At 41.0% G+C, this 21,061-nt stretch overlaps 2 protein-coding genes across 2 annotated transcripts; both read left to right on the forward strand.

Moving 5' to 3' along the window:
- Nucleotides 1-44: 44 nt before the first annotated feature.
- On the forward strand, nucleotides 45-4,039 carry drgx (dorsal root ganglia homeobox). Its single transcript, XM_020921123.1, has 6 exons — nucleotides 45-102; nucleotides 679-779; nucleotides 1,138-1,239; nucleotides 2,581-2,753; nucleotides 3,389-3,498; nucleotides 3,666-4,039. Exons 1-6 carry the CDS (start codon nucleotides 45-47, stop codon nucleotides 4,037-4,039), a joined length of 918 nt encoding a protein of 305 aa, XP_020776782.1.
- A 7,680-nt stretch (nucleotides 4,040-11,719) lies between these two features.
- On the forward strand, nucleotides 11,720-20,639 carry LOC129411619 (trichohyalin). The gene has a single exon (XM_055162971.1). The coding sequence runs from the start codon at nucleotides 11,782-11,784 to the stop codon at nucleotides 20,452-20,454; it is 8,673 nt and encodes a 2,890-aa protein (XP_055018946.1). The 5' UTR covers nucleotides 11,720-11,781; the 3' UTR covers nucleotides 20,455-20,639.
- Nucleotides 20,640-21,061: the final 422 nt, after the last annotated feature.

A 21,061-nucleotide genomic window follows, 5' to 3' on the forward strand; every position in this document is an offset into this window, starting at 1 on the left:
CCGCGCGCTCTGAAGCTCTCGTTCAAACTTTTCCACGCGCCAGGATGTTTTACTTCCACTGTCCGCCGCAGCTGGATGGAGAATGCTGCCGCACTAACACGAGTAAGAGCAATCTTTTTTATTACTGTTAATGTTTGTTCACTTGAAAAATAAAGCCAAAGAAAAATAATTTTCCGCCTTACTTTTTACACCTTCTTTTAGAACAGTAGCAAAGGGTATAGACTGTAAAATTTCAATCCATCTCTCACTCTCTATATATTAAAGATAAAAAAAGACAAGTAAAAATGCTTAGATAATTTATTTAATGTCTAAATATAACTGCCAGTCTCATTTTAAAAATCAGCGCATGTTCTGCAATCATTTCTCGTGTCACTGTGTGTGTTTTTACTGGCTCAAACCCACACTGCCCAAGGGCGCAGGGGCTGCACGGGGCGCAGCGGGTTGGTGGTCCCGGCCAGCTCGCACAGATGTCGAAAGTCACAGCTCCTATTTAACCACACTTTCCCTTGGACTCAGAGTGTGTGTCTAATTCCAAAGATAAGTTATCACGGTTCAGTCCAACTGTGTCACATATGAGGGAGCAATCTCGTGCTAAATTATTTAAATTCGCAGATCTTTAATCTGAAAAGTCACTTGTAGTCTATATGAATAACACTATTTTGTTTTTTGTTTTTTTAGTAAATTCAAGTGGCTTTGGGAACCACCCACCGACAGACTTTGATGACGGATTTTTACGCAGAAAACAACGTAGAAACAGAACTACATTTACTCTGCAACAGGTAAGTTACGAAAGAAGCTAAAGAAAAATATATAAGACATTAAAATTCAGAACAACCAAATTATTGAATTATCTGAAGGCCTTAAATTCATTTAAAAGTTAAACAGCAGCAGGCCTACCCTCAAAAATTTTCGATGGACAAAATGGTCCAATGACCTTTTAATTTTTAGACCCGAGTTAGAAACATATTTCACATGAGGTTTTCAAAAGAGACAAATGTTTTATTTACTTTAGATTATAAGTAAATGACTCCAGAACAGCAGTGGGATGCACACTGCTCTGCAGAAATAGTAAGCAAACGTGCAATAGATGAACCATTTGCAGTTAGGTTTTTGAGGAATGTTTTGTTGCACTTGCAGCTTGAGGCTCTGGAGGCCGTCTTCGCGCAGACACACTACCCGGACGTGTTCACGCGAGAGGAGCTGGCCATGAAGATCAACCTGACCGAGGCCAGAGTGCAGGTAAAAACAGGAATGGAGCGCAGTGGCGCGCAGTGCGTCCCAGACACGTGTATCCACGTGCGAGACAGAGGGTAAATTAAGCCACTCTGTCATTCTGGCGATACACTTTAATAACATCAACATAATGGTGAATATTAGATTAGCTTGATTAATCGGTCATTCATAATTAAGCAGCGATAATGTTCCTCGCTAATTTGTCCGCGTCTCAAAGGTAGGAATACATCATGTCCCCAAAACAGGAAAAATGAGACAAATCTGGAGTTCTTAAACACACTCAGCCTAGCAGTACACAGCCCACATATACTGTACCTTAAATTTGCCAATTTATATTCTGCTGTTGCCCTGCACAAGCGCGCGTTTATAAACTTGGCCAGATGTAATTAAGTTATGTGTCCTGTATGTAATTTCCTGCATTCCAGATTTGCTTTTGGGTTTTGTTGTGCGAGCAGATCTAATTGTGGGAAATATAATAGTTTGCCTTTTGTTCCCCAGGGTCATCTTACTATTGCTTAAACCCAATGGCGGGCTTGATAATGGAATCCAGCGCTGTAAATTAGGGATTGTAAACAAATTATTCCCCTCGTAATCCGATTACCACATTCCTATTATTAAATCTGAACATGAATCCACAGCAGTATGCAGGGATATTAAACTTACATTATTATTAGAAAATAAATTTCCTTTCTGTTGTAGTGTTGTGCCCCCCTTTTTGTAAAGTGTCAATGGGCCTCCCCCGCATTAAGAGCACAGCAAATTGAGATTAATGGAGCAATTATAGCCCATTCAGAGCAGCGTGTGTATGGGGGGGCGCGACTTCTCGCTGGAAGGTGCAAGGGTGAGATAAGTCCATAGCTGGTATTGTTGTCCTGCCACCAAAATGTTGTCTTTTCTTTATGCCGAATGAATGCACATGGTTTTGTTTCGCTGTTGACATCATTTGTACCTCTGCCACAATAGCGCAGCGCACGAGCGGCACAATTCCACTCTCCATTCACACACATCATGATTAATGCCCACAAGAAGCTGGTCCTAATCGAATCTGATGTTGTCAAACAATCACTAAATAGGGAAATAAACGACTTCATCATAGCCGGCGCTGCACAACTGTCACTGGGAAGTCATTAAAATATGATAATGAAAAATTGCTCAATTAAATGTAGTTATAGGCAGTGACCTTCATTTGATTAAGATACCACAACTTGGCTTTACATTCTCTTCTCAGTGCCTAGTTAGTTTTCTGGATAATATGGGGAAATTGCTCTGTCACAATCTAAGCTCACAGGTTTGACATCACTAACAAGACATAATTAATACAATCTGATAATTTTGTTTTCTCCTTAGGTTTGGTTTCAAAACCGCAGAGCTAAATGGAGGAAGACAGAGCGAGGGGGAGCAGATCCTGAAGGAGGTAAAGAGCCTCTGAGTGAGGGCTCTCCTCCGTCCCGCAGTATCAACTCCCAGTCCCCCGTGGACCAGGCCCGGAAGCAGAAGGAGCCGCTGGAGATGCAACAGAGGTGGGCAAACACACCAACAGGAGCACCACTGTGTGACTTTGTGTTTTTCATTTCAAAGCGCAAACAGGTTTAATGGATGAATTTGGAAGTGATTTATAATGTGGAACTGTACAAGGTCTTTAGGTCACAAAAATAAATGTCTGAAATATGTTTTTTAAATGTGTGGTTCACCAACAAGTGTGGTTGTGGCATTATTCTACTAACTTGACTACTGACTATTTAAGAAGATCCTTTATCAACCTCCTTAGACCAGTGGTTCTCAAACTGTAGTATACAAGCTTTCACACTGTATGCCAATTCTTCTGCAGTTAAAATTTCTGCTGAATTTAGGGTCAATTTAATGTACATTTCTGTCCTCTTTTGGGTTAGTTCTTGTTGATCAATAGTACAGGGATGGTGTGGTTCAGTTTTAGACCTGGTTTAGCCCCAGTTTAGACCTACTTGTTTCAAATGTGGTTTAGATTTGTTGACTTGGAAAGCAAAATAATTTTTAGGCGGTGGTGTGCTAAGTTTAAGAACCACTCCTTTGGAATATTCAAAATACAAACCATTAAACAAGACATGTATGTTTTATTTTTGTATGTTTTGTTTTCAAATGTGAGTTGTATTTTATTGTTATTTGTTTTCTATTACAGTATCAACAGGACGGTAGGGCCCGGTCCGTTCTTTCCATCATGTATACCGGGAACACTTCTCAATTCAGCCACATATGCCCAGGCTCTGTCTCAGGTCGCCACACTAAAAGGTAATTCTCCATTGTTTAAACGTATTCTAATATATGTTTATGAGCACATTTAAAGACAAAAAGTATGCAAAATATTATGAATCTCGCAGTTCAGATCTAGAATATGTTTTGATGTCAGATGTTTGTTTAAGTTCTAATCAAAGTTTGTTTTGAATGTTTAATTACAGGAAATGGTCTGTGCTCCTGCTGTGTACCAGACCCGATGGGCTTGTCCTTTCTGCCACCCTATGGTTGCCAGGGTAACCGTACCGCCAGTGTAGCTGCCCTGAGGATGAAGGCTCGGGAGCACTCCGAGGCCGTGCTGCAGTCCGCTAACCTGCTGGGGTCTGGTGTGGGCCATGGGGCTGGGGTCCTGTCCGGAGCAGGTGTAGGGGCACCCTCTCTGCCCCGGCCCGCTGTGGGACCTCCCATAGAGGTGCCCAGCAGTGTGGGGAGGGGTCCAGACAGCTCCAGTACCAGTCCTGTGTCGAAGGTGCAAGTTTTGGGCAGCCATGGAGACAAACACGGCCACTGCTCTAAAGACGCTTTGGAAAAGAAGTGAAGAACTCAAACTGTGATGATTTGTTTCTGAAAATCAAAGCACAATTGAAGGACTTGAGGAAACCACTGGAAAAAGACTTCTGAACTGGACGTACTGTATTTATGGACTCAAATGTTTATTTATCAATTAATTTAAATTGTTTGTGAGAAATATCTGGGGCTATGTCCCAAAAAAGCACAAGTGTATTTTGGATCTTTTATGCACTCTTATTCACCCATTTGAAGGACTGATTAAGATGCACCCATCTGATAATGTGAATTACTGTTTGTTTTCACTGAAGACAGCAGTTTGTTGTGAATATTATTGCATGTAACTGTATACAGCTAAATGCAGGACACTGATTATTTATTGACTATATGTGCAGTAACATTGTGCTTATGGCATCAGCTCGAGTCTGTTATGGAGTGCACTTTACTGGCTCTTGTGTGCAGTAGTTGTGTTGTGACAGATTGGTGTATATTTCTCCTCTGTTAGCATAGCGCCGGCAGACAGGGGCACACCAGTCCTGTTGTGACACGTTCTTTAAAACAATTAAAGATGTAGCCGCTCATGTTCCTCTCCTGTTGCCTCTCGCTTCAGCCATCTGTTCTGATACATTATTTATCAGCTTCCTCTAAACGCAGAGACTGGGCCAATTGTGTGACTTTTACCCTATTTATTTTCCTTAAAAACACTGATTCCTCCTTTAAACTGTAATGCTATAAATGTTAATTCAAATACATTTAAATTTAAATACATTCATTGATTAAGACTGAATTTAAGTAATCTTTTTTTTTATTCAATTCACAGTCTCCAGCTGGTCAGATCGTTAGCCGCTCAACTCACAAAGGCTAGGGGTAGTATTTGGGCTTGATTCAATTTGCGTCCTTGAGGATTTTCAGGAAATTACTTTTGATAGTCAATAATGCAATTAAGTAAACTACACACACATTATCATAAATAATAAATAGGAAATTATGTATTACCATGAAGTAGTGGATCAATAATTGATGAGGAAACACCCTAGTGACACAGAGGAGGATAATGTCATGTAAAGTCGTCCAAGATTCAGCATCCTCCCGTATACAACAAGCTCATCTTCAAAATATCCTTAAACATAAACAAAAATGGGGGAAAAAAAGTACTCAAATACAGTACACATTTAAACATTTTGTCAGTAAAAAGTTTGAAAATGTCCCCTCAAGAAATCATTTAAAATCTTCCTTCAATGAATTATTTAGTCCCATTATAATCCAGGTGTCCTATTGTATGAATGCGTTTCCCAAAATAACAAATACATCATCTGCTATAATATCATAATCTGTGTTTCAGTGCATGAAAGAGTCCTGGAGTAAAGATGTTAAGCCTTATGACATGGCAGCTAATGATAACGTAATATCCCTATACAAATTGTCTCCTGTTCCAAAAATGTACTATTATGGACAAGCAAACGCTGCCAAGTCGCACAAAAGATACAGAAAACACATTCAATCTCCTCAAAATTGAATACAGTAGTCGTGGAATTTAATCATTAGCCAAAACAAAAGAAGCTGAAGTTATAATGACTCCGATCATCATTAAGTTCTGCATGCTGCCCATAATTCACGGCTTTAATATTTCATAAACAAGTCAAGTTGGTGTTGACATTCAGCTGTGCATGTGGCATCATTGATAATTTTCTGTCACCTAAAAAAAGTCCTGAGGCAGTTTTGTGGAGCATTGTTATATCAAATTAGCTGGAGAGCAGCCAGAAAAGCAGACAAACATGGTGAATACTGGGGACAGCAGTTGAACTCTGTTCTTACAGTGCAGTTAATGGGCTTCTTTTGTTGCAGTAATGAAATATTTTTGCAGCGATGTGGGGAAATATGTCCTGAAACAGGGGCCGGAGCGCATTCACCCATTCAGAGGCAGCACAAACAAAATAGACAAGATACACAGCCGTGGTGTGACAGAGGCGGGCCCCAGGCTTCTTTACTTTGCACACTTTATGGACAGGCTTTAGCCAAACCACAGCATTCAGACTCAAAGACACAATATCATCACTGCTTTGCACAGAGTTGATCAATAACACTTTCATTTAGAATCATTCAGTAGCATTTATGAATGGAAAATAAGTGCAAACTACAAAATATATTTTATGCAACCACATTTTTCTTGTGTGCTCCACTTAAAACACAAATAAGAAAAAAATGCAACCCATCTATTTAAAACACAAACCAAACAATGTTCCCCAAATTAATTATCACAACTAATGGCATATATTATGTTTGTCCACAAGGGGGGCTAGGTGAGCCAGAAAGTCCTGCTCACCAGTAGGAACCTCCATGCAAGAACACAGTGGTCTAGCCATTCACATTAATATGATGTAGTAGACTAACATAATTATTTTTCCATCAGTTATGATTATTAAAAACTATGAAGGATTAGTATAGTTTGAGAACAAAAATATCAATCACTGATGTTAAACATAGATCTACTTTGATAGAGGAGTAAAAGTTGAGTGAGAGGTGATTCAAGAAATGTGATTCCACAGACACGGTGAGCTTTTTTCCATCTGTGTGTGGATAGTGAAGAGCCGTGTGTCTCCATTAACTGCATGTGCGTGTGTCCATCATTCAGCCAGACCAGCCCTGCACCCGCCAGCACCCTATCTGCTCCAGCAATCTCTTATTATAGCAACAGTGGCCCGGGACAGGGGAGGGACTACAGGAGGAGCAAGGGGAGGAGGTCAACACTCCCTCTGCTTTTTGGCCTTTTCTGCAACGTTTAGAATATGGCAGAAGTCTGTGAGTACAATAATTAAAATACATTTACATCACATGCATATTTGGTTGTCCAACTACAGTTTTTATGGATTGATGGTCAAGACCAAAAAATACATACAAAGATACAACACTTTTCCACACAAAAATTAAAATAAAGATAACAAGTTAAACTGTATCTAGACAAAAGACTGACCAAGTGCAGTTCATAATTATATTTTATTTAAACTGAATTTCTGCTTACTTCTTACAAGCAGATTACAGTATGCACAGTATTAAAGACTAAGTTAAGAATTTGAGAGATTTTCCATACCAGCAATCAGAGACCACTGGCCACGTGTTATTGTACATATACAGTACTTGTCAAGTCTGTGCTGTGGGCAGGATCTTAGTGGGGGGCAGTAGAATAATTTATGAACCCTGCAGGCCCAATAGCACCCCCTAACACCCTATCCCCTCCACACATACATCTCAAAGTATTTTATTTCTCAAAATCTTTTCTCTATCTTTGAACTCCAATATTGCTGACAGTTACTCTCCCATACGTAACTGTCAACGTGGTTAACTCGGTTTGTATTTAAAAATAGTGTGGTGTAAGGCTGTTTGTTTCATCTGTCGGACACCTGACACCCAGGATCTCACAGAGGCACACATGCTGGTCGCACACTCATTCTGGCCTACATGGTAGACCGCTTGCTCTGGGACGACTCCTCTATTTCTGTCCCTGATCCCTGGTCCCAAGTCTCTGCATCGGTCAAATGCTCAAACAGTGGATCCAGGACTATATTGAGGTTTTTCCATTATTGCCCCGACTGGTCAAGACTCAAAGAGAGGCTACACTGAAGACGGATTGTACTATTGGTGTTTGGATTATATGGATTTGACAGTGGGAATGTAAGTTACAACTGTCAAAGTACTGTATATGTTCTTTCTAGAATAGATGCAAATGTATTTAGTTTAAGCAAAAAACTGTTTTCAAACCTGAAAATATATTAGTAAACTTCATTCTAGTTGCTTGTAATGTGAGGTATTGTATTAGATTCCTTTAAGATTTCGGCTGATAGAATTGCTGGTTTCTCAGGTTTTGGTGATAAACGCTGTGAACCAAGGCCTATTTGGTGTCATGTTTTAGCATCTTGTCACTGGACAAAAATAAACTTGTCACATGCAGGATTGAAAAGAAATCAAAAAGCCAAGGAATTAGTGTGCAGTAAAAAGATCAGAATTTTTTCTCCTAATAGTGTACAAACACATACAAGGTGTTAAAAATTTTAGGCAGTTCAAGTCAACAAATTAATAAAAAATTTACACTTAATGTAGATTAAAAAATTTTTCATGACATTGTAAAGTAACATTTGTTTTACCTATAATCTGAGACTGTGACCAAATCAGTATAAAGGTTCAAGTTTGACTGTCAAACTTTTTACAAATGAGGTGAATGGCCTCCAGGTCAGAAGGTATTAATAAATCACTGGATATTCTGGACTAAGTGACAGCAGCTGCAGAGAATGTAACCAGGATTTAACTGTGACATTACCTTATCACCTTAAAATGTAACATTTTTAATTGGATTAAACCAAAATATTTCAGTTCCTCATTTTAAGAGTTGTTTTTTAACATACTACACAAATGCTTTCTGTATCAAAGTTCAGCTCAACAAACCACAAATACACAAATCCACATGTGAATGGATTAATAAGGTTTTTGCTGTAGAGCTGTTGTAGAGGACATGTGTGTTTGTGAGTGGCGATCTAAGATTGCACTGGTGCATCCTCTGCTCTCAAAATAACTCACGTGAGGCTGTCTTCACTGAGCCTAGCAACAGTTTGGTTTTATCCACAACATGATCGTGAAGGTCACAGTGATTGAGAATAGGGATTACAGGCTGTTCTCAAAACTGCATCAGGTACATTCAGGCTTAATACAGAAAGAAGGGATCTCTAAAAGAGGTCTACTCCCACATAAGGAGCATAATGTTTATAGATGAAATTATGTTGTTTTAAGAGTTACTGCAGTATAATATGCATATGTCAGAAGGCTTCTACAACATCTAAAGATGTAACAATAATTTCTCTTCTTTCCAGAACCCAAATACACTCCTACAGTGAGGACTAAGGAGAGGGCCACAATGCCGGGAGCTTGATCCCAGGACTGACCCCCCTCAGACACTCCTGGGTCTGAATGACCAAGTCTGAGGCCAGAGCTCTGTGCTCCAGAGAAGCTGCGTCATGGCGACAGTGGAGAAGCGCCGCTCCAGTCGGAAAAGTGGCCATCGCAAACACAATGATGGCGGCTACAGTGACACAGAGACAGATCGTGAGGTGAGCAGTCTGACGGACAGGGCCTTCAGGAGCCTATGCATTGGAGATGAGGCTGTGTACAACGACTCCGACCTGTGTGTGTCGCCCTGCGCACAGAAGGACTCAGACAGACAAGAGCTTGAAGAGGACTGCACACGAGAGTTTTAGCCTTCGAGTACAGCAATATGGACAGGACTGGATGTACAGAGGAACGTATGGAGCAGAGATTCACAAGGGTCAGCAGTGGGGGGTCTATGGGGAGACAGGGGCACCAGAGCCCCCTCAGCAGCCGTATCCCCCCAGAGAACTGTCCCTTTTTAGCAATGGGATGACAGAGGCGAGCTTGCAGCAGCAGCGCCGCAGCAATTCACGAGTCTCCTCTTTGATCAGGGCCTTTAATTCAGAGGGACAGGGGGACGAGACAGTGTATAATGATGAGACAAGCTGGGATAAGTCTGCACTAATGAGTATTGAGAGGGAGCTGTCTGAGTTCTCATCTTATCCTCAAAACATGAGCACAGGATATCTCCCCTCCACTGGAATATTCTCCTCCCAAAACACAAACTATTACTCCTCACAGGTGGCAGCCATTTCCCAAATGAACTCTGCCTCCTCTTTTATGAGATCTTCTCACAGCCTATCCACACAGGTCAACTCTAACTTCTTCATTCACAGTGAGTTTAGTCCTTTCAGAGTTTGGAGGGACCAAAACAGGTTTCCCTTCCACGGGGGTCAGGTCTCTGGCTTCATGCCCCATTCAGAGTTTCAGAAATGGTACGAGACGCCTATGTACAAAGAACTCTCATTACAGCCACAACAGCATCCCTCTATGTTTTCTCAAGGGTATCACAGGAACACATTTGCCCCTGCTATTCCCATGAATCCTCAACGCTCAACCTCTGCATCTACGACGATGCCCAGAGCTTCAGCAGTGGAGAAACGCTGTGAGTCGGAGCTTGCAGGACAATACAGGAAGCGTGCTCAGAGCATGGGTGCTAACAGGCTACCACCACAGCGGCCCTCCACTGCCTCCCCCTCCAGTGAGATGTCCAGGCGGGTGCGGGACACAATCAACTCAGTTAAATCCCTCCAGCAAAAAATCAAGATTATGGCAGAACAGAATATAGAGACTCAGAGCCAAGATGGGTTTTATAACAATGACTACTTCAACTCATATGATTCAATGGTGCCTAATACTATGAGTTCTTATCCATACACAGCCCCATATCAAATACAAAAGTCACAAGCCTACGCGCATCCTGAACCACAACAATTATTGCAGCAGCATTCAGTTTCACCACAACCAGTAGAGCACGCACCTGTCAGGGCAGAAAGCCGAGGGGCAACTCCAGACATCAAAATGTCTAACTACAAATCAAAAGCTGCTAGCCTGCTTTACAATCTAAAAGACAATAGGAAGAGAGTCAAGGCAACCTACAGTCCTAATGCATTTAAAGGTCAAGAAGCACAGGAGAAATACAAGCAGGAACCAAAAGACTTTATTATAGATGTTCCAGAATGTTCTTCTAATGAACTTTTCAATTCACAGGATGATAGAGGTAATAGGTTAAATGTTCAACAGTATGGATACCAAGCACATAGTCCAGGAATGCACACACAGAACTCTCAACCTGTTTTTGAAAATCCCATAGACATGGGTAAATTAAATGTTCCACAATATGGGTACCAGGCTTATAATTCAGGATTACTACAGAATTCTCAATACCTGCAGAATTCTCAACCAGACTTTGTAAATCCTGTAGAAAACAGTACCAACAAATTAAATGTTCCACAATATGGATACCAGGCCCGCAGTCCAGGAATGCTACAGAATTCCCAACACATGCAAAACTCCCAATACAAATTTGTAAATCCTATGGAAGACAGAGGAAACAGATTAGATGTGGGTCAATATGGATACCAGCCTCATAGTCCAGGGATGCAGCAGAATATCCAATTCTCACAATTTCCTCAAAGCACACAGAATTCCCAACAGCTCTATTCGGGACAAAATTCCAGTGAATACTATAGAGCACAGATGCAAGGTGAAGTGGCACCTCATCCCGGGTTTACTGGATACACACATGAGTATTACGCAAATCCTCAGCTGGCTAATGGACAACATCCTTATGAAAATATATCATCTTTTGCTCCATATAAGCAAAGCATGAGTGATAAAGGAGGAGGGAATTATGTAAACAACCTTGAGCAGAGCACAGAAGTGCAGAGGTTTGGTGCAGTCGTCCAGAGCAGAGACTATGTAACTACAGATAATAGCACGCAGCAATTTAATGAAGCAGCAAGTGGGGAATATACAGGGGTGGACAGATATAATCAACTAAAAGAGAACAAATATGATTATAATAATGTTTATTCCCAAGACATGTGGGGGCAGACCAATAGCCAACAAATACAGAAGCCAGGAATTCCCTCAGCACAAAATTATCAAAATATAAATGCTTATTCAAGAACAAACACGCAGGAAAATGTCCAAAACTACAATTATGAACAAAAGGTAATGGAAAATTATGGCACACGACCACAGAGGACTGCAAATGTTTCAAATGAGATGGTACAGTATGCCCCACCTCATCTGGCAAATACAGGTAATGCTGTCTATAATACACAACAACAGCCTGGAACATATAGAGACATTTATGCTCCTTCATCATCCCACGAGTTCAATAAGGAAATCAAAATGAAAGAAAATTATGCTCCTCAAGACAATCATAAATATTATGATCAAGAGTCTAAAAAACCAACCATCATTTCTAGTCAAGCAGGGATGCCTATATCCACAGAGGAATTAGGCCAAAGAAAAGAGGAGGCCATAAAAGAGAATGGGATGAAAGGTATGCAGTCGAAAGAAGCTAGACACTTTGAAAATAGCAAACAGGAAAAGAAAGAACAAGAACAAGAACAAGAACAAGTACAAGAACAAGTACAAATACAAGTAAAGGATATTTCAAAAACAGACCAGGCCACTAACGAGCAAGTCTCTTCTCAACAGTATAAGTCAAATTTGTATAAAGCTGAGATAAATGAAATAAAAGAAAGATCAAAGTCGAATTCACAGCAACACAAAGAAGATTTGGAAAAAGAAGCATTTACAAAGTACAGAAATGCTCAAGACAAGGACCTCCCCACAGCAGAGGAAATTATAAAACAGCTACGAGGAGAAAACTCAAATTCAGATCACCCTGAAATACTGGAGGTGACAGACAAACAGGAATGCATGATGGAGAATGAGCTCCACAGACCCAAGCCAGAGAAACAGCAGCCCATAGTGCAACATGCTAACACCGAGGGGCTAAAAGAGGAGCTCATAAAATGTGAACTGGCAGCGAGTAGCGAGGAGGCCAGAATAGAGCAAGTTAAACCTGAGCCCAGTGGTGAGGAGAGGGTCACAACTGAACAGGCCACAGAGAAGCAAGTAGGAGCAGAGAATGTTGAGAGAATGATAGAGGAAGACAGGAACGAAGCCAAACAAGCTGTAACTGAGCTGATAATGGAGAGTCAGGCTAATACAAAACCAGAAGAAAGTAAAGACATAGAAATTATTGATGTTAAAAATAAAACACCTGAAACTGAAGTACCAAAATCACAAGAAGGAAAAGATGAAAAAGAATTAAAAGTTAAAGTTACTGATAATCTCATATGTGAGGAACAAATAAAAACACAACAAATACCCAAAGAAGATGCAACAAATGTGAATAATGTAGAAAATGTATCCAAATTTGAACGTCAACAGCCAGCAACATGTGAACTAGATAAAGTGGAACAGACCAAGACTGAATTAGCTAAAACCAATGTGGAGTTAGCCAAAATAAAGGAAGAGAAGAAGGGAGAGCAGAAGGTTCAGAAAGATGAAGATGAACTTATTGAGCAGGAAAATGAGAGTGCTCATACATTAGCCAAAGAGCCACAAGTCACAAGCGCAGACCTGGCAGACAGGGGAGCAAATGACTTAGAGCACATAAGAGAAAAATATGGTAACAGCCAAGGTACTGCTACAAACACAATTTCTACCACAGACAATGTCAATGAACAGTCAACAGTACCTGACACAAAAGATGAAGTAACAGAAAACAAGGTGGACACAAACCAGGATAAACAGACAAACAGTGACGTAATATCTGACACAAGAGATGACAATGAAAAATCTAAGAATTCTTATGATGACCCAACAGGAAGTCAATATGTTTATAGTGAATCATCCAAAGATTTTAAATTATCTGTTGTTAGTAATGTACCAGCTCATGAAGATTCAAAGAAAGTTAGTGAAAATGTTTCTACCAAAGAAGATGCCCCAATTGAAAAAGTAGAAAACTCAGGTGGGGCTCAGCCGAGAGACGATACAAAACAACTTCTCATCAACAACTGTACAATGTCACAAAGTAATTTGCCTGATCATGCAACTAAAGAGACTGTCCTCAAAAATGATGCATGCAAGCTGAACGATGTTCCTGTTGAGAAAGTAGAGAAATATGACATTTCTCAACAAAAAGATGTTACAAAACAGGTTCCTATAGAAAGAAAGACAAAGTCAACTGATCAAAAGACAGGTTCAAGTAAAGAAACATCATTGAAAGGCCTGACCCATAAAGAGAAAGCTCAGACAAAACAGGAGATTCTGACGTCAAAGATAAAGGCTCATGCTGAAAAAGAAATATCTGCAATCAAAGAAGGTTTCGCCAATAAAGATGGACTTAAAAATCCAACAAAGCCTTCGAGTATAGGTCAGAATATGACCATACGACAGAAGCCACCATCACAGGAGGTCTACAAAAAACAAGAACGGACAATGAATGATGGCACAGTGTCTGCTGCAGTTACAGCTACAAGCCAGCCTGCAGAGATTCCACAGAAACAGATGAAAAACAATGAGCATGCAAAAGAAAAAGAGGCAACAGTAACAAATACAGAGTTACGTACAAGTACAATGTCATTTAAAATGAGAGAGAATCACACAGTTCAAAAGGATAAAAAATTTGGTTCTCCCACAGATGACAAGAAAATGAAGTCACAACATGAGGACAAATTAGTAAAACAAGATCATTTGAGGAAAGGAGATAATGTCAATATTGAAAACACAGCACCTTCTATTCAACTCGAGAATGAAATCTCTGCACAAGACAACTCTTTATCAATCATGGGAATAATGGTGACAGTGAGAGAAAGAAATCCTTCAGAGAGGGAGGAAAACAAAGAGCAAGATGTTCTTAGTGTAAGGTGCCATAATACAGATAAACATGGTCCACATGTTGAAACAAACATCCTCTCTGAGAAACTCAGTGTAAATGAACAGGATTATACTGAAACCAAGCATTTTATGAAAGAAACTGACTCAGTGACACACAAGAATTTTACTGACAGCACTACTGAGAAAACTAGCCAACAGAAAAGCTCTTCACCAAATGACAGACCCCAGAGGGAAACACTACTCCCTGACCACCTGGCTGAAAAAGTTGTGCCCCCCACGGTTACTGTACCAGCTAAAAATAAAGTGTTGGCTGAAACACAACCCCCTGCCAACAAACAGGACATAATAGCAGAAGAAACTAAAGTCAATGCAAACAGACCTCCTAATGCTGTCCTGGAAATCACTGGTATCAAAGGTCAAGAGGAGATTGTTGGGATAAGAGCAAAACCTGAGGCTCCTCAGGTACTGCCTACAACAGAAATGAAGAGAGTCATATCTGTATCTACAACAAGCAATGATAATACTGAAGATGTCTTGCATATTGACAGCATTGCTATTCGAGTTGTGCCAGCAGTAACTGAAGATGTGAACAAAGCTACACAAAGAAATGCTTCAAATAGCTCTGTTATTGAGAAAGAAACTCAAAGCAACACACAAACTACAAATGATGATGTTCAAAAAGTATTATCCAGTGTTAGAAAGCAAGCACAGTTACTGAAAAATCAACCAAATCTCAATAATACAACCAGTCAAAGTAGTGAAAATGAAAAGACTACAAATGATACAAATGAAGATGAAACCAAAAACCCTCCAATGGAAGAGGGTTACTTCCAGGTTGACAAAAGAGATACTGGACCACATAATAACAGCACAAACGTGGGACAAAGTTCAGAAGCTGTCGCTCAGGAAAGGGAACCCCCAAGATCTCTGCCAAACCAACCTAGTTCAGCAAGCAGACAAGATCAGAATATTAAAACTTCAAAACAATTAGACAATAGTCCAAACGATAAAAGTGATAAAGATGAGAAACCAGGAGCTGGCCAATCACATCACATCAGAAGACATCCCATGGCAAAAGGTAGACAAAGAGGTTTTGCAACACTCCCAGATAGTACCGATAGTAAGGTTGAAGTTAAACCAAAACCAAAAGTCCCCATACCTGAGATATCGGCACTTGCGGACTATGCCAGACTTAAAGTGATTGTTTCTAAAGACGATGAAGACACTCTCCAGGAACAGCCCCCAAATAAAAAGGAAGGCTTTTTTCCACTTATTCAGAGTCGTCATAGCAGACGTCCAGTGTTCACAATGGACTCACAAGAGGATCTTGTGAAAGAGAAAAGTTCACAAAATCAGCCAAGCACTCAAGTTAAAGTGAGCAAAGAACCTACTCCTGTTGTGTTCCCCATCACAGATAAACAACACCAAAGAACTGGGATGTTTAAACTGGAAGCCAAAGAAAATGCAGAGGTACAAAAGAGTCCAATGGACCAAACATCAAAAGACAAAGCAAATAATGGGGTGAAAAAAACAGAGGATAAAATTAAGGACATGCTGGAGAAGAGTAGGGCAAAACAAGCAGAAGAAGAGAAGAGAGCTGCTCAGAGAGAAGAGGAGCAGCGTGCTCTCGAGAGGGAGGCCATTGTGGCACAGATCCGTGAAAGACGCAAGAAACAACGAGAGGCTGAGAGGCATGCAGAGGAACATGATAAAGGCAAATGGGAGGCAGAGAAAAGAAGTCTTCTAGGGCAAAATGTGATGTCTGCTGTAAATAATGACGAGCAACAAAAACTGTCAGAAAGGGAGCTGTTAATAGAAGCAAATCCAGATGGACAGGACAGGACATTACAACAGAAAACTGCTTCAGATGCACAGGAACAGCAAAGAAGAGCTGCTCTAGAGGAACAACAGAAAAAAGTGGCTCAAGTTGAAGAACAGAGAAGAAAAGCTGCTAAAGAGGAGCAGCTGAAAAAGGCTGCCCTCGAAGAACAAACCAGAAGAGCCAATGAAGAGCAGCAAAGAAAAGCAGAGGAACAGAAAAAGGCCATTTTAGAGGAAAAACAGAAAAATGCTGTTCAGATGGAAGAGCAAAAAAGAAGACTATTGCTAGAAGAACAGCAAAAAAGAGCAGCTCAAAAGGAACAGCAGAGGAAGATAGCAGAGGAAGAGCAGCAAAGACAAGCAGCAATAATCGAAGAACAGAAGAAGAAAGCTGCATTTGAAGAACAACAGAAAAAGTTGGCAGAGGAAGAACAGCAAAGAAAAGCTGCTATCTTTGAGGAACAGCAAAGACGAGCTGCTCAAAAGGAACAGCAGAGTAAAATGGTAGAGGAGGAGCAGCAAAGGAAAGCCGCAATAATTGAGGAACAGAAGAAGAAAGCCGCCATTGAAGAACAGAGAAAGCTCGCATATGAAGAGCAACAAAAACAAAGTGCTCTGGACGAACAGAAGCAAAAATCTGCTCTGGAGGAACAGCAAAGAAGAGCAGCTGAAAGTGAACAGCTCAGAAAAATGGCAGAGGAAGAACAGCAAAGGAAAGCCACTATAATCGAGGAACAGAAGAAGAAAGCCACCATTGAAGAACAGAGAAAGCTCGCATATGAAGAGCAACAAAAACAAGTTGCTCTGGAAGAACAGAAGCAAAAAGCTGCTCTAGAGGAACAGCAAAGGAAGAAGGCGGAGGAAGAACAGCAAAGGAAAGCTGCACTTATTGAAGAACAAAAGAAAAGAGCTGCTATTGAAGATCAACAAAGAAAGCTTGCACAAGAAGCTCAACAAAGAAAAGCTGCTCTGGAAGAACAGAAGCAAAAAGCTGCTCTAGAGGAACAGCAAAGAAGAGCAGCTGAACATGAACAGCTCAGAAAAATGGCAGAGAAAGAACAGGAAAAGAAAGCCGCAATAATCGAGGAAAAGAAGAAGAAAGCTGCCATTGAAGAACAAGAGAGAAAGCTTGCATATGAAGAGCAACAAAAACAAGCTGCTCTGGAAGAACAGAAGCAAAAAGCTGCATTTATTGAAGCACAAAAGAAAAGAGCTGCTATTGAAGATCAACAAAGAAAGCTTGCACAAGAAGCACAACAAAGAAAAGCTGCTATGGAAAAACAGAAGCAAAAAGCTGCTTTAGAGGAACAGCAAAGAAGAGCTGCTCTAGAGGAGCAGCAGAGGAAAAAGGCAGAGGAAGAACAACACAGGAAAGCTGCCATCATTGAAGAACAGAAGAAAAGAGCTGCTATTGAAGAACAAAGAAAGCTCGCACAAGAAGCACAACAAAGAAAAGCTGCTCTAGAGGAACAGAAGCAAAAAGCTGCTCTAGAGGAACAGCAGAGGAAAAAGGCAGAGGAAGAACAACACAGGAAAGCTGCCATCATTGAAGAACAGAAGAAAAGAGCTGCTATTGAAGAACAGAGAAAGCTCGCACAAGAAGCACAACAAAGAAAAGCTGCTATGGAACAACAAAAGCAAAAAGCTGCTCTAGAGGAACAGCAAAAAAGAGCTGCTCAAAAAGAACAGCAGAGGAAGATGGCAGAGGAAGAACAAAGGAAAGCTGCCATTATTGAGGAAGAGAAGAAGAAAAGAGCTGTTATTGAAGAACAACAGAGAAAAGCTGCTGCTGAGGAACAACAAAGGAAAGAATCTCTGATTGAAGAACAGCGGAGACATGCTGTGTTGAAAGAAGAGCAGAGAAGAGATGCTCTAGATGAACAACTGAGAAAAAATAAGATAGTTGAGGAAGAGCAGCGAAGAAAAGAAGCTATAGAAGAACAGCGAAAAATAGCTCAAATGGAAGAAATGAGAAGACAAGCAGTTTACAAGGAACAGCTGAGAATGTCTGCTGAGATTGAGAAGCAAAAGAGAATTTCAGCTCTGGAGGAGGAGCAACAAAGAAAAGCTAAATTAGAGGAACAGAAGCAAAAAGTGGCAATGGAAGAAGAGAGAAAATTTTCTCAAATTGAAGAAAAGAGAAGACAAGCGGCTCAAGAGCAGCAGCTGAGAAAGGCTGCTGAGACTGAGGAGCAAAAGAGAAGGGAGGTTTTAGAAGAACAAAAGCGAAATGTTGCTATAGAAGAACAGAAAAAACTAGCTCAGATTGAAGAAATGAGAAGACAAGCAGCTCACGAGGAACAGCGCAGAAAGATAGCTGAAGAGGAGCAGCAGAGAACAGCTGCTATAATCGGGGAAGAGAGGAGAGAAGCTCTTGAACAACAGCAACGAAGAGAAGCTCACGAGGAGCAGCTGAGAAAAGCTGCTATAGAAGAACAGAGGAGGAAAGAAGCCCTTATAGAAAAGCAAAAACGCGCTCGAGAAGAGGAGGAAGAGAAGCGTCTGGCCTATATTAGAGAGGAGAGAATCAGAAGACAGATTGAGGAAGAGAGGGAAGCTGAACTTCAAGAGGAAATGACAAGGCATCATCAAAGCTCTGCGCAAAATCAAACACACAAAGGAAAAGATACAAGACCCTTCAGAGGCCAGGACCTACCCCGGAATCAGAAGGATTCAAGCACAAGGAAAGCAGTAAATCAGGAGGAAACAGCTCAAATGGAGGAACAAAAAAATATCTCTGATAAAGAAGCTCTCCAATATTACTCCTTGACCTCAGCAGAAGCAGAGAAACCCTCATCTCCTCAAAAAAGAAGCAATGCAAACGGACCTGACATGGTAGATGACATCAGCAGGCCACATGCTCCTGCATCTCCAGCCCACTCTCAACCCCGCTCCACCACAGCCTCCCCAGCTTTTGGAACCAAACCCTCCATGTTCAAAGTTAAAGACAACACCCTCCGAGGATCTTCTCTCACCAAGTCCATCAAACCACGTTTCCATAAGAATTTTGGGGATGAATTCAGGGTTGGTTCGCCAATGGAAAGAGTTTGGGAGAAAAATGAGGGTGATCTAGATACATTAAGGTGCCGAACTCCTTCTACCCCTCTTCCACAGTACAGGCCATTTTCAAGAAGAAGCCTTGCTCTAGATGATGAAGACTCACGTTCCATCATCAGCAATATGTCGGAGGACATGGAGAGTTTTGCCACCAATGCAACCGACCTTGCAGATATAAGGGCATTGTATGACTCAGATAGACCTGAATCGGCATGCAGCTTTAGCAGCGATGTATCACGTTCATTTGGAAAACCTCCTGCAGTTCCCCCAAAGAGTGAGAAGGCCCTGCGGCGGGCTAAAAGACTGGCTACTAGGAGATTCAAAAAGGAACTGTCCAAAGATGTGACAGAGGACTCATATGAGGCTTCCATGTCAGAAGTTGCCAACTCTGATGTTGTGGCCTCTCCTCACTTTACACCTCCAATTTCCATAGCTCGTGCTCCCCCTGCTGGATCAAGTGTGTCCTTGTCACACTCAGAGCCTTCTCACCAGCGTGCTCTGCATACTCCACATGCTACCGGGCCTATTTCACTTCCCAATTCACCCCCACATACCTCTACTCCAGTATCTGTCCCTTCATTACAAAATCCTGGCTCCTTTTCCACCTCTGCCGCCCCAAGGTCGATTCCTAAAGTCCCCTCTTCTCCTACTCACCATCATGCTCCAAAACCAGTCACACAGTACCAAGTCGAATCTGGCTTTTCACAATCCTATACACAAAGAAGAGTGATGCAAGATATAGGCTCTGGTCAGTACTATGTTGTGGATGTGCCCGTTGAGGTAAAAACAAAGACATTCTTTGACCCAGAAACAGGGAAGTATGTTCAGCTGAATGTACGTGAGTCCAGTAGAAATGCCCCCCAAAGACAACCCCTCCATGGGTACCCACAACCTCACCTAAAAGCTAAATTACATGCCAACCTACAACCGAACACTTCAAGCAATGCACAATATCAAAGTTATTCTAGCAACTCCAAAGGCAACCAGTCTGCTGCCACCTCCTCTGGCCAGTCAATGACACCAGCGACTGTCATTCAGGACCAACAAACAATCAGATCAAGCATGGCCCACCGACAGGGAGGCTCTGAAACTAGCTACAGCCCAGATAAGACTCCTTATATGGATACAGTTAATAAAGCGGACAAAGCACACCATGTAGATTACAACACACAGGGATCTCAAGGGGCAATAACAGAAGGTGACAGGCAATTAGTAAACTCAAGATATGGATCACGTGATATTATTACTATGAGTGAACTGGAAGATTTTATGGAGGTTTCTGACTGGTGAGAGGAGTTTGATAAAAGACAAGGTTGCGTTCCTAATTTTAAAGGGACAATATCTTAAAAGTGAGCTGGAAGAGTGAATTTGTTGTTACAACATCAAAATGCAGATGTTACTGGACCTATCACCATAAAACTGGCACAAAGGTCAAAATGGATTTTTAGTATCCTTCAAAAATTTTATGCTGCGGAACCCATACATGGTTTAGTAAAAATTGCATTGGTGTGTTATATTTAATGCTGCTGCTTTTGAGTTTATTATGCTATTTATTGTTTTACAGAAAAAATACCATTCCATTTGACTTATGAATGTTGAGAAGCTACATTTTATTGTATTCTGTAGCAGGTTGTATGTGAGTGCAATGCCTATACTGAAAGCTATAGTGACACACAAATGTACTTATTTTTGATCTGCATGGCATTTTAAAGAGTGTCCAACAAAAAAGAAGTTTGGAAATGGTACGAAGCACTGTTCAAATATAACACAGTGTAAGAAATGATGTGATTATAATAATTCAGTTTTGAACAATTACATTTCTTAGTTCCTTTCTTGTTTTTGTCTGTGTGGCTGACTAAAAATGGAATAAAAACGTACACTATGATCACTTAAAAAA

The sequence above is a fragment of the Boleophthalmus pectinirostris genome, unplaced genomic scaffold, assembly GCF_026225935.1.
Source record: "Boleophthalmus pectinirostris isolate CB_2022bp ecotype Guang Dong unplaced genomic scaffold, ASM2622593v1 HiC_scaffold_5, whole genome shotgun sequence".
Classification (NCBI taxonomy): domain Eukaryota; kingdom Metazoa; phylum Chordata; class Actinopteri; order Gobiiformes; family Gobiidae; genus Boleophthalmus; species Boleophthalmus pectinirostris.

What these genes read in the sequence shown, in the direction of transcription:
- drgx (XM_020921123.1), top strand. Translation starts at nt 45, where the DNA reads ATGTTTTACTTCCACTGTCCGCCGCAGCTGGATGGAGAATGCTGCCGC. An exon ending in ATGCTGCCGCACTAACACGA is followed by an intron (nt 103 to 678) that starts GTAAGAGCAATC and finishes TTGTTTTTTTAG; the next exon opens with TAAATTCAAGTGGCTTTGGG. An exon ending in CCGCTGGAGATGCAACAGAG is followed by an intron (nt 2,754 to 3,388) that starts GTGGGCAAACAC and finishes TTTCTATTACAG; the next exon opens with TATCAACAGGACGGTAGGGC.
- LOC129411619 (XM_055162971.1), top strand. Translation starts at nt 11,782, where the DNA reads ATGAAAGAAAATTATGCTCCTCAAGACAATCATAAATATTATGATCAA.